Source organism: Gadus morhua, chromosome 23 (genome assembly GCF_902167405.1).
Source record: "Gadus morhua chromosome 23, gadMor3.0, whole genome shotgun sequence".
NCBI classification, from domain to species: domain Eukaryota; kingdom Metazoa; phylum Chordata; class Actinopteri; order Gadiformes; family Gadidae; genus Gadus; species Gadus morhua.
In genome coordinates, this window is record NC_044070.1 from 7,330,214 (window position 1) to 7,348,821 (window position 18,608).

Below are 18,608 nucleotides of genomic sequence, written 5' to 3' on the forward strand. Positions count from 1 at the left end.
TGTGTGTGTGTGTGTGTGTGTGTGTGTGTGTGTGTGTGTGTGTGTGTGTGTGGGACTGTGCATGGTTGAGTGTTTGCAAACATTGGCAAACGCTTCTTCGAGTGTTTCAGTGTCATAGTAATTCAGTACTAATTAGCATGGACTGACACTAAGTCAAAAGTGAACTAATGTGTCGTGGTCTAATAAAGGTTTTCATGTTAACTGGTGTTCGTGTTTGCTAATGTATTCATGTAACCGTTATTTCATACGGGAATAGGGTTAACCCTACCCCCCGCCCCCGCCGCTTTTATCAACCAATCCTTATGTTTTATACCCATCTTTGCCTTTGTCAACACCTTCATTGACTTAATTGACGCAGGGGAAGATGCCGTTTGGAAATATATATTTCATAGATTCTTGATGAAAGAAACGTTGCCACCATCATAGAAGAATGCATTATGACTTCTATATTTCACTAAGAAAGGTCCTTCGAAATCGAGCTGGAATTTAAAAGGCTGTTATTTATGTAAAACACACACACACACACACACACACACACACACACACACACACACACACACACACACACACACAGTGGCTTTACCTACCGAGCTCCCCCCCCCTGCTGTTCACAAGTCTCTTACAGCGCTTCATAACCTTTCCACAAATCACAAGAATTGCCGCAGGTCGAGGCGCGCTTGCGCATTTGGGACGCGCACGCGCACACAAACACAAACACGCACACATTGGCGATTAGTTACTCGTGGGACTGTGAACGTCAAACATTGCTGGAGACAATCGACAGCATTGTTTCCCTTTGGAGGAGAACAGCACCATTTGAATTCCGTTATTGTGCCTTGGAGTGAGTGAACCTGCAGGATTTACGCTTTCTTCAGTGAGTTTCACACACCGCATCCTTGACAAGTTCTCGTGGCGACGCTTTGGGATATAAATACCGGGCTAAGGTTGGACATTACGCCTGAATACCTTCCGTAAAAAAATCAACCGACGTTCGAGGTAAGTTTTTCATTGTAAAAACTTTGCTTCTACTCGTTTGGCTCAAGTTTACCTTTCAAACTTTGGTCTCGGAGTAACCGCTATCTCCGATATCATATCTTCACAGAAGCCATGAACCAGACAGCAGGGGCGACCAACACGTACCGGCGATGCTCCAAGGGAGGGAAGGTAAGGGAAAAACCTTTTAAAGTGTCATGATGTTATGGAATATGGTGATGAGAGCAACACACAGAAGCGGGTCTGGCGTGGGCTCGCCCACCACATGCTGCAGTATTCACACACACACACACACACTCACGCACAAGCACACACAAGTAAAACTGAGTGCACAGCTCTCCTGTCTGAAGTTATGAGAATTGCATGGCTGCTTGTATTTGCTCGTTATTGCTGCCGGTTCTGTGTGGTTTTGCTGCCATTTCTGCAAGTTTCGCATTAGATAATTTCGGACGTTTCCAATGTTGCAGATTTTAACTTCAGAACAACTGTTATGATCTTCAGTAGGCCTATGCGTCCGTATGCTTGTTATTGCTTTTCAAACACATTAGAATTTGGAGTAGAATATAATTTGACTGTTATATTTGATCCTTTTTACTTTGAATTGCATAAGTAGCATATTCCAGTATGAAAACACATGCGTTCCCCAATAAAAGTGGATCATTATCTGATGAATAAGACGTAATAAGTCATCAAAGTCTTTCCACTGCGCTTCTCCTGAGCCCACTGTACCGTGAACCACGGGCGTGCGTAGGCAGTTGAACGTGGTGGAGAGACGCTCCGCAGCATCTCAGCAGAAAGAAGCTGCAATTAAGGAACCGCTTGGAAGGTCTGGGTTGTGTGTGTGTGTGTGTGTGTGTGTGTGTGTGTGTGTGTGTGTGTGTGTGTGTGTGTTTGGGGGCGGGAGTTCAGTAGTCAGACCAGGAGACAGGTGATCTAGTACACCTACACACACTATTCCAATAGGAGAGGTCTTTCAGGTTAAGTTGTGGCTTGTGTCAGACCGTGAGTGTTTGTGTAAAGCTTTTAGCATGGACAGTGAATGGGTTGTATGAGCAGACTGCAGTTTTTAAAGGGAGCTCAACGTAAGGATTAAAGTGTAACATGACGTGCGTGCATTGATTTTTTGTGGGCAGCGCTCAAAATAACGGAAGGTCGAAGGTCATTCTTCATCACCTTCCCTTCCTTGAATGTTGATCGGAGACAGTCCATCACTGGCCGCCATGCAGGTCTCTGACCCGGGCTGGTGTGTGTGTGTGTGTGTGTGTGTGTGTGTGTGTGTGTGTGTGTGTGTGTGTGTGTGTGTGTGTGTGTGTGTGTGTGTGTGTGTGTGTGTGTGTGTGTGTGTGTGTGTGTGTGTGTGTGTGTGTGTGTGAAGCACTTTGACAGGTTTACAAAACTGTGCTGCAAGGGCACGGAAGAGTTGGCAGAGATGAAATCTGATGAGTTAACTGATTGTCTTTGGATGTTGTTCGTGATTCTGCTGTGTTTGTTCTTAACATAACCCCAGACCCTTTATTATCGATGCAGGTGGTCTTTGGTTTAATGCGCGTCTTTGCCGTTTTCCATAGGAATTAATTGCGTCCTGCTGGAAAGCGTATGGACATAAATTATTCTACTTTGTAATAATATACTATGATGTGATGTTAACGACAATGGGATTGTTTAGAAAATAATGCGTGAACGCAGAGCGGACACCAGAGGGCGCCATAACAGCACATTTAAAGAACCAGTTAAACGTCCTGAACAAGTGTATGCAGCCCAGACCGCAGGAACATACACACCACCCCTCCGGAATGTAAATAAACATCGCTCTGTTCTCCCCTCTCTCAGCCCGGCGCTGTCTGTCTGTCTCTCTGTCTGTCCCTCTTTAGTAGGCCTATAGCTCTCGAAGTCTTCCGGGACTTCGAGACAAATTCGAGACGCGGAAAACAAACAAATTGCTTTCTGTCACAATAGCTCTTTTTGAAGACGTTTTTCAAATAGATACAAAATATATCCCTTAAAAAGTATTAAACTTTTAACAACGCCTAATTCCCCCTGCAATTATTTCTAATCCCCTTCGTACCCGTATCGATACCACGGTAACCTACATCTATATTTCAGAGTGCACACCATTTGTCTGTTTCAAGGCTAGTCTTTTTTATTTTATCTACGCGCCGCGATGTAATCAACCGTGAACGGTGATGACAAAGTGTTAAATGTAGATTTAACAGCCGAGGCGCGCTTAATTGCGGAGGTTTTGGTTGGCACACGACGTCGTGGAACGGCGCGGTAATTACACCGGGGATCGATTCCGTCCGCGCAGACGTTTTCGAGCCGCCGCCGCCGCCGCCGGCTCGCGCGTTATGCGTGCTGATCACTCCGGTCCCTCTCTGGAGGACATGCAAATGAGCATTGATTTTGTTTTTTCTCTCTTCTGTCTTTCTCTCTATCGTTAATTTATTCTTTCTCTCCTGCCCCTCTCCGACTCTCTTTCTTTTCTCGTCTCTTTCTTATGTTTTTTCTTTCCTGCCCGTATTCTCTTCTCTTCTTATTTATTTCAGTCTCTCTCTCCCCTCTCTGTCCGTCTGTCTCTCCCTCCTCTCTTCTCCTTCTTTCTTGCCCTGCTCTTTCTCTCTCCTCCTTTCATCTGCTCTGAGTGCAGAGGAGCAGTGAGGTCACATCAATGGAATGAATCTTTCTTTCTTCTCGTGCTTCTCTGCATAACTGACGGATCGAAGCTCAGCCATGTTGGAGTGACTCATGCAGATGACACCTTTTATAATGGATGTTCTTTTTGTTGGAATGCAGATAACTTGTCCTTCTGTCCGTCCATCCATCTGTCCCTCAACACATTTCCCTCCAAACCCCTGAAATTACTGAGATTTAAACTATGTCATCCACACATCAGTACAAGTTGTAACAATAACTTTGGCATAGGCCTATTTCTTCTACTGTGACCACCACAACTACTACTACTACTACTACTACTACAACACCAGCCGTGGTTATGTATGGAACAATTTTGTGCTGAAGATCTGCCATTGGTCAGAACCTGGGGGACTCAAATTTTACCTAACCATCATTTTTATTTTTTTAGCTATGATGCGTCTGATGTCATGGCAGTCCATTACCATGATGCGTCTGATGTCATGGCAGTCCATTACCATGATGCGTCTGATGTCATGGCAGTCCATTACCATGATGTGTATGATGTCATGCTGGTCCACAGCCTTGATATGTCTGATGTCATGGTAGTCCACCACCATGATATGTTTGATGTCATGGTAGTCCACCACCATGATATGTTTGATGTCATGGTAGTCCACCACCATGATATGTTTGATGTCATGGTAGTCAACCACCATGATATGTTTGATGTCATGGTAGTCCACCACCATGATATGTTTGATGTCATGGTAGTCCACCACCATGATATGTTTGATGTCATGGTAGTCCAACACTATGATATCTCTGATGTCATTGTAGTCCACAGCCATGATGTGTCTGATGATGTCATGGTTGTCCACAACCATGATGTCATGGTCGTCCATCACCATGACGTGTCTGATGATGTCATGGAAGTGGTTGAAACCCGGCCGACCTATCATGGTATCAAACCCTTTGAGACGGTCAATCAGTTTCGTTCTCTGCACTTTGGGGCTTGAATATTGTTTATCGTGCTTTGAAAATATAATATCTTTATCAAGACACCCTAGTTGTTTGCCCACATTCTTTACAAAAAGCCCCAGCGTAGCTGACAAACCAGCACCTTTCCGACCGTAAACGCAAACAAACCCTAATATATTCCCCCGGCCTGTGTGTTGTATTTTCGCGCCGTACATAAAAGAGAATGGAGAAACGAACTTCAAAGATCCCCTTCCACCCTATGATGGGGAAGTTGTGAGACATCGCAAGGGTGCATAATTAGCAGAATTGGAACCCGTGATAAAGAAAAAAGAGCGGCCGTTTTTCTCTCTTATCTTTTATCGTCTAATCCCCGCTCCTTGGCTCGAGATTGGCCCTGAAGCGCTGGAGCACTGTCTCTCCCTGCCTCGGAAGTCGCTGTGCTCAGGTGTTTATTGGAAACAAAGTGACGCATATCCAGCTATAGACATTATGCGTCACACAACACACACAGTGTCATGCATTATACTTCTTTAACGCATGACAAACATCAAGGTGTTTCGTGATTTAACTGGGATTGTTTCCCTTTGGTTGTAGGCCTACTTACCGGCTCACTTTGAAGGAATGGCCCTTTTTGTTTCCCCGCATGTCTTTATCTCTCAAACGAATCGCCTTGAACGACAAAAATATTCTTCTCCAAGTGTAAATGTAATGTCAGCCGTGGCTGGATGTGCTTTTGACCCACACCCCTTTTAGAAATAGGAATTGGAATTGTTAGCAGCTGCCGCGCATTTTAGAATACAGCCCTGGTATCTTCTGGAAGTATCCATGCATGAAACAAGACGTCTTGGCCTATTTGCACGGCGCTATTTGTCTGCTCGACACTGGGGTTTGGCTTGGTTATTCTCCCTGAATCTCCTCGTCTCACTGCGCCTGCAATCCTCAGCCTTTATTGAAATGCATGACCTGCCCCGGCTGCATGCTCATTTTCCCCCCCCGACCACCCGAGACGTTTCTATTGACTTACGGCGAAAAAGCCATTGTTTGCGCCTGTCGTCTGGGTCATGGCTAGCCTCTGCGTCCCCTCGGCAGTCTACACACAAAAAAACAAAAATTGATTTGTGGCATATTATGCCTCTGCTTCTATTGTGTTCTACGCTGTCATCATACAAGCAGTGCTTTTTTTTTCTTTGGCTTGGTGAAGAACGCTCCCCGTCCCAACATAAACAAGACTTTTATTGGCTGTCATGTTGTGTAAACCCTCCATCGACGCTGTTTAAATTATCCCCAAGAGCCATGCATGGAGCACGGGGCGTTTTTGTTTAACTTAGTCCGCCACTGCCGTCGTCCACGTGGGAGGTCATTAATAACAGGAATAAGGCAGTGGAACGGCGGTAGCCATTTTAATCAAGATGAATTGCTATAAAAGAGAAGAGGGGGAGGGGGGGGGGGGGGGTGGCAAAGAAAAGGAAAAACTTCTTATGTTAGTAAAAAGTGGTCTAAACCTTCCTTAAGTTACGACTACTGCTACAAAAAAAAAAAATCTGGAAGAAAACTAGGTCTGCCTGGACCATGCCCTTCCATTGATTCGACTTAATGGATTTAAAGGCTGCTGTGATGAAAATAACCCCCATCCAGCAGGGCACCTCTGGTTGTAGGAACAAGGGGCACATGTGTGCAGGTGTTGGGTCACAAAACATCCCCAGCCATCCTCCGTCCCACGTGTGACTCCAGGCTGACCTCATTCGCTGTGGACCCACACAGACGACAGACGGAAAGGAGAAATCTGTGTTGGTAGCGTTGTATCCTCGGCGTAGACGATAACCCTGAACCAGCCGGCAAAGAATCGGCGTGGTTGCCGTCCCGCAACCGATGCAACTTATTTATTTGTTGATTCATTTCAGCAATACACAAAAATGGATCCGCAAGTAAAATGCCTGCGAAGGTCTGCATTGAATCTCTCCATCTGCCGCTTGTTTCTCTGCTATTAGGTCGAAACTATGGCAAACTCAACTAACCTTACCTTTTGGACCAATTTGGTATGTTAAGTGGTCTCTTTATCTCTCATGGACGAAATTGGCTCGATTACCAGCAGATTGATGTTTTTTTTTTAATGTATTTCTCACAGCAGCAATGACATGAAGGCTGTTGAATGTAGCAGGGGGACTTGTAAGAAGACGATAGAAGGAGTTTTTAGTGTTGATCTATGACATGTTAATTCTAAAGCACTAACTGCGGCGATGCTGGGATTTATACTCCTGAGCTAACCTCTGATTTACTTCTTATTTGAGGAGAAGCCCCAGTAGGCCCTGCTCAACTGTCCACAGGATGACTATGATTGAGCTGTGGACCGTTTGATTTTGTACTATTCCTTTGATAGTCATTTGTATTGTTATTAAAGTGCAAAAACTGTAGATTGATGTTGTTTTTGGGGAGATAGGCAGGCAGACAGACGGACGGACAGACAGACAAATTAATAAAGCTGTGTAACACACATACACATATTGGACAACTCTTCTTGTAGGTGTTTGCTCTTCTTGCTCTTTGTAGTACCACTACGCACAGACCCGGTCGTTGTACAAGCAGACGATCATTTACATGCCGATCAGTGTCCAGAATACACAGAGATGATTGATGGACATGCTGTTGCCCCGGAAACCATCTGGGGGAGATGCGTACGTGTGTCTCCGAGGCGACCAGACACGAAAGCATATTCCTGGAGTTAATCTTCCTAAATGGCAGCATATTTCCCTGGGTCGGCAGTTACTGGGGCGGCAATGACAGAGCGCCATTGCAAATGGAAGCGCATGAACGCAACTTGTTACCGGTGGTTGGCAGGAAAAATGGGAAATGGCATGCGCTCTGATGTGAGGGAGAAAGATTGATGGCAAAAAAATATACAATGGTCTCAGTGCCTGATGTGATGACTATGCCCCCCTAAACCTCTGTCTAACACCTGGGAAATTTGATTGGATGACATCAAATTAGCCCAGGGGCGTATTAAAAACTAATTGAAATTCACCTGTAGATCATGTTGTGTTGCGTGTCTGTATATTTGTGTCGGGCTAGCTTCTGCGTGTTCGCAAGCAGAATCTAGCTCATAAGCAGAATCCAGCTATCTAGCAGACGGCAATGAGTTTGAAGGGCCTACCATGCAGACATTTGTGAGCTTCCAGCCCCAGCTGTGAACGTGCATTCACTAGCTGAGTTGATCTCGTAGACGTGTTCTGTTTTCATGGCGAGGACAGTCCGTCCTGTATATTTTATTTATAACCTCCCATTGGGTTATTAAGTGATAGGAATAGGTAGATAGGAACGCTATTATGATGTCAATGCATACACTGTATGGCAATACGTTTTAATTTAATTTAATGTCCATTGAGATATTTTGATGAGTTTACACAACCTTCTCTCCCTCTTTCTCTCTCTCTCTGTCTGTCTGCCCCGCCCCGCCCCCCCGCAATACAGACCTGGTCCAGGCCTAAGTGATGGGTCTGGTCCTGCCTCCTGACTAGCGCCTGCTGTTTACACCCAGCTCACCATTAATATCCAGATGTTGGACGTGTGTGTGTGTGTGTGTGTGTGTGTGTGTGTGTGTGTGTGTGTGTGTGTGTGTGTGTGTGTGTGTGTGTGTGTGTGTGTGTGTGTGTGTGTGTGTGTGTGTGTGTGTGTATAAATTGCACGCAAATTACACAGTAGTGTTTTTCTGTGTAAATGGATGGCCATTGAGGTGCGTGTGCGTGTGTCTACCTACTGCAATTGAGCACTAATAACAGTAAGCCACACTTTGTCACCCCCCCCCCCCCCCCTCCACCTCTAGCGCTCCTGTTGATGTATTAACGCTGGCAAGCAGATGCTGTTGGCTCAGCCCGCCAAGGCTACCGCTAACGTTAGCCCCCTCACTCAAGTCTACTTATGTAGAAGGTTTACAGCATTGTTAGGTCAGGGTCATCTATGAATTACAACAACAAACTCGGTATGGAGGGTTGTGACAAAAAGCTTATCCAGCAAAGGTAGTCTTCATATAAAAATAATTATCACACCAAAACATGGTGTGTTAAATGTGCACGAGTTTGATTAGTTTGGTCATAAGATGTCATTGATCAAGTACAATTTTATAGCTTCATAAATACTAATATTTGGTAGTTCTAAGCCGTCTCGGATCAGTATTTCCCTGCCTGTCAGAGAAAGCAAACCAATTGAATCCTTCACCTTGTGCTTTGGTAAGTTGATGGTGGGCATTCGTCATGTTTTATGACATTTCATTGACTAATCAATTATTTGATGGCTCAATGAATACTCATCAGCAGCAGCACTCCCATAGCGTAGCACTAGCATGTGTTGGACTTTGAGGGCTGGGTCGCAATGGTTACAGCAGCAATCAATTTAATGACACCATAAAACTGGCTGTAACTGTCACCTGCAGTGACTTAATGGAGGGCGAAATCCACAGCAACATCCGACCGCCGACCCTTCATCCACAGTGAGTGGATTGGACAGCGTGAGGTGACCCTGAATTGGCCTTGTCTTTGGCAACTTTCTGTTGGATGTGAACTTCATTGGACTAATTTACAAAGAGGACGAGTTAGAACAGTTGGTTCAGAGAATCCATGGTGGACAACATGATGCAACTTTGCGTCAGGATTAACACGAGGATAGATGTGTTTCATTTTTAATAGTGTCAGGGACATTAATAGACTTCCAGATTTAATTAGTCACCATTCCTACATAAAACCAAATCATTACCCTCAAGGACAAAATTGTATTCATCATAATAAGGGTTTTATTCAATTTATTCTAGTGCTGCATGTGTCGCAATATTTCAAGGTTGAAACAAAGTTTTAGTGGCAATAAAATGAATAGAATTCCACACATTTTGACATTTTCACCAACTGTTAAACCACCGCATGAACTGATTACTATGTGTTTTTGTTGCATTAACACGTACAAAGATTGCGAGTTGACACTATCAAACCTCACGTATTAATGTGTTAAATGCAACATTACTAAGACTTCATTTGCTCTCATGCCCATCCTGAGCTGAGAATGTCTGAACATTACACTTAAGGCCACACTCCACCCTGATTCACACGATCCACAGCAAACACACAAAACACTACCTTCACCCAAACAACCACCCGTTTTCCATCCCACACTCTCAACGGCGCGTTGTCTCCACCAATGACATCGCCAGTAGTCCTAAAAGACCTCCCTGCCTGCAGGGGTTAGCGGATAAACGCCCACTTTTCATGTCCTCGCTCCTCCTTTATCTCCCCCTGAATTCATTATGGATGATAATGATCTCTGGGGCTTGACGGCTCGGAGCCGGCGAGGTCGTCACGATCGCGGCGCCGGTGAAGGTAATGCGAGTCCTAAATGCGCTGAACAGCAGGAAGGGAGTGGGGGGGGCGTGGGGATGGGGAGGAGGTGGGGGGCTGGTGAAGAAGTGCATTACCGTGATAAACATCTAGAGTTGTTTTTCAAGGCGTTGGCACGGCGTTTAAAAGTAGAGCAGGAGGTGCAGGTGGCAGTTGAATGCGCATTCCCTGGGTACTCTCTCTCAGCTTGTTAGAACGCAGTAAACTGAATAAAACCCAGAAGCAAGAAGTATGACAGTACACCGGTTGTTGACGTTGGCAGAGTGGTGGTGCATTAGCATGAAGGAACTTAGCGGAGACTGGTTGTGGCCATTAAAATACTCTGGTGACCGCTTTCTCCTCCACTCAGCCTTCACATTTGAGAAAGCCAATGAACAAAAGAGGAATTAACATACAAATATTTCATGGCGTGCGGACAGGCGATGGCTGCATTTGAATAAAAAGGAGGAATATTTTATAATATATTTGTGGGAACTTAATGGCCCGCTCGCCTGACTTCCACAACTGCCGTCCTCTCCATCAGCGCGCTATCGAGGGTTTAATCAGCGCAGATTCCATGCTACCATTAATTGACTAACAAAGCGTTTTGAATTACATTTCTACCAAAAGAGCATTTTCTTTTGACTTTGCCATTGATTGTCAACAGTGACGCCGAGTTAACTCACATGTTTGTCGTCACAGCGTGAAAGTGATTGCTTTCATCCTCTGCCTCTTAAGCACAATATTAATCACAATTTGTTATTATTTTCGTCTACGTGCCGTGAATGACATAAACGTCTCCATGACAACATATGGTCTGAGGACAACTGCAACAGGCTTTCTTTTGGGCAACAGCTGGTTGATATTTCCCGCCCTTTTCTTACAAAAGCCTTCCTTCTATTTAGCTCGAGGCTTACTTTTGGGTTGCAAGCTTCTCTGTCAAATTTATGGTTCGCTCAGAGATGACACAATGACAGTTTGCTGTTACATTTTGAAGGCTACGTCAGCTGGAACAAACTCACAGATGTGCGAGGCGGGAGTGGAATGATTTGATTTGGGTTGAATTTTAAGGACCTGGCCTTGGTTTAGGCAGCATTACGTCACCATGTTTGTCTTTCATAAAAAACAATCCTCTCCTGCAACCATCGGTCGTAGAAGAGAATTGTTTTGACAGTTTGACAATCCTCTGCCATTAAAACCTCATCAATAACTCTATACCAACCAATAACTGCATCAGGTACAGTGAGCTATTACTTGTCGATTTCATCAGATGCCAGCAGTTGCTCAGAGTGGCGATAATGTCCCATTTTTCAAACATGATAGTTTCATGGGAGATTAGATAAGGACATAATCTCCCCTCCTAGCAGCTTGGTGTTTTATGTAAACAGATGGTAGACCTGCTTGTTTTTCATTCAATATGGAGGCAGTAAAAGAGTAATCGGTTGATGTTTGAGGGAAAACGTTGCAGTAACATTTCATTAGATTAAATGTCAGATGAAAGTTAATTACTTCCCCCAACTGTTTTGTCTTGGGTTTTTATGTTATTTTTCTTCTCAGACATCCCCTTTGTTGGGATTTGAGCAGGAGAAGACTGGATTGATGGTAATGTGAGGGATATCTATGAAGTGGAGCACGCGGGTTGATAATGAAGCCATTGATTTGTCATCAGAGGGACCTGCTTGACTTCATTGTTTTGTATAACTGATGTCCCAGATATTTAGTTTTGTCTGATTCTATTCCATCAGGGCTTTCAACCAGTCAATGAGGGTTCCACTGTACCTTCCACCAATCAATGAGAGTTCCAGTGGACCTTCAACCAATCAATGCGTTGGCTGAATCTCAGTCACTTCCCATCTACCACTTCTCGTCAGCTCCTCGCTATCTGCCTGGAGACATTTTTGGGGAACGAAATTGGTCTTACACAAGGGAAATGAAAACACACACACCCATAGACCCACAGAAACACACACATACACAGACACACCCACACACAGACACTTATAAACACACACATAGACATGCAAACACACACACAAACAGACATTCAGACACACACAACCACACACAGACACATCCAAACACAGAAGCACACAGACACATTCACACACACACAGATACACACACACACACACACACACACACACACACACACACACACACACACACACACACACACACACACACACACACACACACACACACACACACACACACCACACACACACACACAACCTCCACTATGCGCACACCCACAAACAGAAGTGCACGCTATATATCATAGAACTAGAAGCGGAACAGCTTCCTTGACCATGATATAAAGAGCCCATTTTATCCTGAACCGCCTCAAGAAAGATTGAAATACTCAATCTGCTACAACAGGGTTTAAGGGCTGAAAAATGAATCTGTTCCGAAAGGTTTGATTGCCGTTCTAAAAGCTGTCCAGGCATGTCATTAATGAGCAGGGTCGGGCTCCAGCCCTCTCACTCAGGGATGCCTTTCAGATGGACTGCGGACGGAGGGGTTCGATCCCCAAACCCCCCCACCCAAACCCCCCCACCCAGCAGTACTCCACTCTGCTGCTCCGTGCCCAAGCCTGGCCCCGCCCTCAGACCCCTCTCCCCAGGGGGGAGAGGGGTCTGCCATTGAACCCTCCCATGCAGCAGCCCAGGTCACCCCCCCCCCTCACCGGCCGGCCCTCGCGGTCCCAGAGGAGACCCCATGCAGCGCTGGGCGGGCCCTTCGTCTTGCTGTTGCTGAAAAACAACAGTCAGGGTGGTCGGCGTTAGCAAGAAGAACCCCCCTCCCCCAATCTATCTATAACCCCCCCCCCCGACGAGTTGATCCCCTGGCATCCGTCGCCTGGCTGTCCCCCCCCCACCCCCAGCTATGCCCCCCCCCCACCCTTCTAGTTGCTCCCCTGGGTAGCCTTCGCCTGTCCCCGTCCCCCCCAGGCAGACAGCTGCCGCCTCTGTCTCTGAGGCTGTAAACACCGCGGCCGTGGGTGTTGATGTACAGGGTGCTGCATGTTGACGGGTCACGAATAGTGATGGTCAAAGGGTGTGTGTGTGTGTGTGTGTGTGTGTGTGTGTGTGTGTGGGGGGGGGGGGGTGTTGTGAAGCTCTGGAGGATGATTTATGAAGCAAGACCAAACTTTATTTATCAAAAGGTAGATAAAGGATTAGTGGTTAGCGGTTTGGGCCTTGGTGCTCGTGTGCCAGGCTACCTTCATGGCGTAATGCGTTCATTATCTAATGAGTCACGTAACGTTTGATTCAAAGTAACGCGCAGTGATTTCTTCCAGTGTCCTTGGGGAGCACGTGGGAACTAGGCGTCTTGCTGCCTACAGCACGGCTGCGGACCTGGTGGTTGGAACAAGGGTCTTTGGCCCGGGGGTCCACACCCAAGCCATGACTTCACCCTCCTCACCATCCTATGAAGAGTACTCCTAGTGAGCATCTCACTAGAAGCAGAATTCTAGTGTGCAGTGTGAATCTAGTGTGAATTCTTTTATTCAGCTCTCTAGAAGCAGACTGACCCAAGACATTTTTTTTGGCAGTTTGCGCGCATGCGTGTGATTATTATGACGATGATGATGATGACGATGATGATGATGAATCCCCCAGTGTCGCTCGTGTTTAAAAACAATGCTGAACAAACACAAAACGGGGGTAAGTAGGAATTCCCTATCGTGCATCTCGCCGTGGACTTCCGCCAGGATTCCAGGGGTCACCGCGAGTTCATGTGTCGCCGGAGACGAAGCCCTGGTGTAGAATCCTCTGGGGGGGTGGTGGAGGGGGGGGGGGGGGGGGGGGGGGGGTCTGGGTTGTGCTAGGGGAGGTGGGTCGGTCTGTGGGTATGAGACACAGAGCTTTAAAAGGAGAAGCGCAGACCGAAGAGATGAAGTCATCACGTAAGCACGCGGCGCCGGCGTGCCTCACATGCTTAATCACCTCCGCCGCGTTTGTTTACCGAGCGTGGAAGGGAGGGGGGTGAGGGGATGTGGGGAGCGGGGGGGGGGGGGGAAATCATTAAGGGTTCGCGGGAGCTAGCGGCGGCGCGGCTACGCCCAGGCTTCCTCTCTCCGGTTCCCCCAGCATCAGCACTTTTCTGGGGGTTGTTGTGTGCTGGTCTGCTGGGAGGCTGGTGCCCCGCTATGCCGCTCTGACACATTCAGCCGGTAATTAATACAGAGCTGCTTGGAGAGAGAGATTTATGCACTTCACACTTCCTCCATGTGTGTCTGTGTGTGTCTGTGTGTGTGTCTGTGTGTGTGTGTGTGTGGGGGTGTTACAGAGGGGTGCAGAGGGGTGCTTGCATGTGTGCATGAATATGTATGTGCCTATGGATATATATGTATGTTTTGCTGTGATGTGCATGCATTTGTGTTATGGATGAATTTGTGAAGTATTTGGTGTGAGTGCACGTGTGTGCATTTTATGGACGTTTTTATGGGACTCAATTATTTGTAATCCACAGTAGACAGTTGTGTGTGTACCAAGATCCGAAAATATTTGGTATTTGTGCTTTGTTAAATGATTTCACAACTCGCAAATGAACGTGTGTGTGTGTGTGTGTGTGTGTGTGTGTGTGTGTGTGTGTGTGTGTGTGTGTGTGTGTGTGTGTGTGTGTGTGTGTGTGTGTGTGTGTGTGTGTGTGTGTGTGGTTCTTTAAGTTCACAGCAGGCTGTATGTGAGCCACCCCTCAGACCAGACCTCAGTATTGTCTCATAAATAAGCTGTGACCTCATGTTGGTAATTTAGAGGTGTGACTCTCCTCTAATATGTATGCTTGACTAGCATGCTATAAAGCATATAGCTTTGCTACAGCGCTGTGCTCTGCTTCTATAGGCTCAGAGGGGCTTGTTTGCAAGCATAGAACATAAGGACGAAGAGTAATGGGACAGTGCCTCACAAACACACAGACACTTGTGGATCATGATGAATACTACGTTAATGGTGCACCTGCTGCACATCTGCAGCAATTCTCAAATACAGATTTTAGGATTTCGTTCATCGCAATAAAAGCTGTTAATGAATGAATCTTTTGCGTTTTCCATTCTGTTCTCAATATCAAGGAAGATTGTCTCAGGATATATTTTTGGATACAATCTTTTTGTGCACAAGAAAAAAAAAGTGCACAAGAAAGAAAAAAAAAAACTGATCGTAAACCACATAGTATGGGAGCATGTGACATATAACTAATAATATATGAGAGCACATAACTTAACATCCCCACATGTTCTTATCATCTCAAACCAATTACCATCACCATACAATTTAATTTACAAAGAAAGAAATTGAATGTAACCATCCAATCCCTTTCATCTGATAGGCAGATAACAAATAAAGTGTTATTCAACATCAATGTGTTTGGACCTCTTTCTGTTCCTACTAGTGCAATGGCTCCCTGATTGTCTCCATTGATCTTCGTGCAACTGTAAACTTTATTATCCATGCCGTTTAACAGTTGAGTTGGATCCATGCTTTCCTGAGTAGTGTTTACTCAAGTCATGTATTCAGCCTCACGAGTAGACAGTGCCAATGTAGCCTGTTGCGTAGACTTCCAGGAAATCACAAGCCCTTGTTTGGTCAGGCTGAAACAGTACGTGCTACGTCTATCTTCCAAAGAAGATGCCCAATCAGAATCGTTGAATGCTATTAGATTCACGTCCTCATCCATTTTCTTGAAGCACAGCTCGTAGTCAATAGTACCCTTTATGTATCTCAAAATACGTTTAGCAGCCACTAAGAAATCTGCTTTCAGCTTTGCTGATAGGTTTGCTAACAATCCAGCTAGTATCTGGTCTGGTACACGTCATGGCATAAATTAGACATTATATATAATATCACAGAATTATTTTTGATAAACAACTTCGTTGCCGGTACCCTCCAATCATTTTTGCTCAAATGAGGTAGATCTAGGTTTACAATTTCCCATTCCAAACTCTTAAGTATTTTTAGGATGTACTTTTTCTGATTTTTAATTTTGATTTCCACTCGCTTCTGTTCAAACAGAATGCCCAAGAAATGTGATACTTTCCCCAAATCCCTCATTGGGACTTCATGGGGTCTTTTAACCTATTTAGCAGATCCTTATTACTTGCTGCAATGATTAAATCATCAACCCAGATAATGACAATAATTGTCTCATTGCCTATATGCTTCTTTTTTTTTACATCATCCTCTTCATTCGTTATTCTCTCTCCCTACCTGCAGCTTCTCATAATAACGGGATGTGTTGGTTATAATGTGAACTGCACAGCTTTAGGTGTGGTCAATTATTGATAAGTCCCTACCGGGGCAGGCTGGTTCACATATATCAATTTCTTCAATATTGTTTCAGACTGTGAAGGGATTTCTTTAACTTGCATAATTATTTCTTCCTGTCTCTAAAGACTATTGGAGCATGTAAGTATGCTGCTTTGACATCCATCAGATGAACAATCAAGTCATATTACACTGTTACCAGCTTAAATTGCCATACCAAATTATGTTTTAACGTTGGAACAAACGTCTCATGGTGGTCCATGCTTTCTGTCTGGTTGTAACCCTTAGCAACATCCCTTGATTTAAAGATTTTTTTCTGCCTTTTTTGTTTTCTTCAATGGCATATACCCACCTCCCCCCACTGTATTCCTACCTTCAGGTGAAGAGGTTGGTTCAAACTTATCTCTAGTGACCTGAGCTACATCGCTACCTTCAGAGTGTTTTTGGGGACTCTTATTTCTTTTTTCGGCAGCAATGATTTTGTACACAACCCGGTTGTAGTTCGGCACTGAAAGAACAGTGTTTTCCTTCGACTACGTTCTCGTTCATTTCCTCATGTTGGGACATGTCTGTTTTTTCTGCGTTTACGTTCTCCTGGTTCACACCTAGGACCTGATTCTCTGGGTTATCCTCACTCTGTGGCACATCAGCACCTTTCCCACCACCAGGCTCTCTGCCTTCGCCCTCCTGGATTTGTGAATCATATTCATCAGTTGGTGTCTGTTGTTCAACACGGTTCTGCCTAATGAATTTCACCAGTGTGTGCTCTGACACCTTTTCTGTGTGTGTGTGGTATTCCAGGTAAGCTTGGTTATTCTTACTGTACCCCACAAATAGGCCCTCCTCACATTTGGGGTCCAGTTTCTTATGATTTTGTTTGCATGCATAACAATCAGATCCTTCTTTTTAGTACGAATCAGCTTTCCTCCTGTTTACATGAAAAGAGTGTTTTTAGTCCTGTCATTGTAACATCTATTACGAACATGAGCAATATTTTGACGCAAGGCCGCAATACCTTTTGTAATCCCTTCTCTAATAATAGACACCTCCCCATTCCACGACGGTGCCCCACTGTCTCTCGGCCGTACCATTTTGATGGGCAGAGAAGGGGGACGATGTCTCAGGTCTCATACCTTTATCCCTTAAAAGTGACTGAGAAACAGTGCTTGTATTCTGTGCATTCTGTGCCATTGTCTGTTCTGATACACCTGAGTACCGTACGATGCACCGTCTGCAAGGAGCTGCTTTGTCGCTAATGTTGTGTCACTCTTGTTTTTAAGGAAGTAAGCAGACACTGTCCCTGAAAAGTCCTCTGTGAATAAAATTGCATACTTAAATCCGTCTTGAGCAGTTGGCCCGATGAGACCTGCGAAGTCAGTGTGTAGTTCGACTGAATCAGTGTGACTGATTCAACAGGCACACTGGCTTTGGCATCAGGTTTTCCTGTTTCTGTAGTTGGCGAATCTTCCCTCAGTGCAGACACTACAATCTACCTCGGTGATATTACTGGTCTTATACCCTCTACAATTTTGGTTAATTTTGGTTAATCAGCAATATTCTAGTGTCCCAGAATCTCATGACATGTTTTGACATCACAAATTAAAATGAGCTTTGTCACTGGACCTCATATCATCAACTGATTCATCAACAGAGTGTTTACTGTTGTTTACCGTTTTCAGGTCCTACAGCCTCCCCTTCAGCTTTGTGTGAAAAAAGGTTCCATCCTTGGTTATTAGTCCATTCTGTCCCTCTTCGAAGGTCAAGGTTCTCCAGATCAAAGAAGAATCAAGCAGGATATATTTTCGGATACAATCAATTTATTGTTTGTCATGGTGCTGGAAAATCATCCAATCGCCATTATCATTCTTCTTCTACTTCTTCTTCTACAGGTGTGCATCAGGTTTGAACCAGAACGTATTTCTTGTAATACACGCGCACAAGAAAACGAATCAAACTATGGTTGTAAACCATATAATATGGGAGCATATGATTCTAACAAATAATAGATGAGAGCACATAACTTGACACAGAGGCTGCTTGCGTGTGTGCATGAATATGGATGTGCCCACGGATGTGTGTGTGCTGGGCTTTGATGTGCATGCATTTGTGTTATGGATGCCTGTGTATGCAAGTATTTCTGAGTCCACGTTTTTATATTTATTATTTGTAATCCACAGAAGACAGTTGTGTGTACCACACTCCATAAATATTTGGTTTTTGTGCTTTGTTAAATTATATCCACAATGATATGTAGATTTCACGATGCACAAAAATACACGTGTGTGTGTGTGTGTGTGTGTGTGTGTGTGTGTGTGTGTCTGTACTCATTATTGAGTTGGGCTATGGCTTTGATTTGTATATGAACACCTGCTACTACTCTTAAGTT

At 44.9% G+C, this 18,608-nt stretch overlaps 1 protein-coding gene across 1 annotated transcript in view; it reads left to right on the forward strand.

The window, feature by feature from the left end:
- Positions 1–636: 636 nt before the first annotated feature.
- The window catches only part of dpp6a (dipeptidyl-peptidase 6a), a 170,519-nt gene continuing 152,547 nt past the window's right edge, over positions 637–18,608 (forward strand). The window contains exons 1-2 of the mRNA XM_030348975.1: positions 637–996; positions 1,103–1,164. Coding sequence (XP_030204835.1) covers positions 1,108–1,164 — 57 coding nt within the window. The 5' untranslated portion in view covers positions 637–996; positions 1,103–1,107. The remainder of the gene's footprint in view (positions 997–1,102; positions 1,165–18,608) is intronic.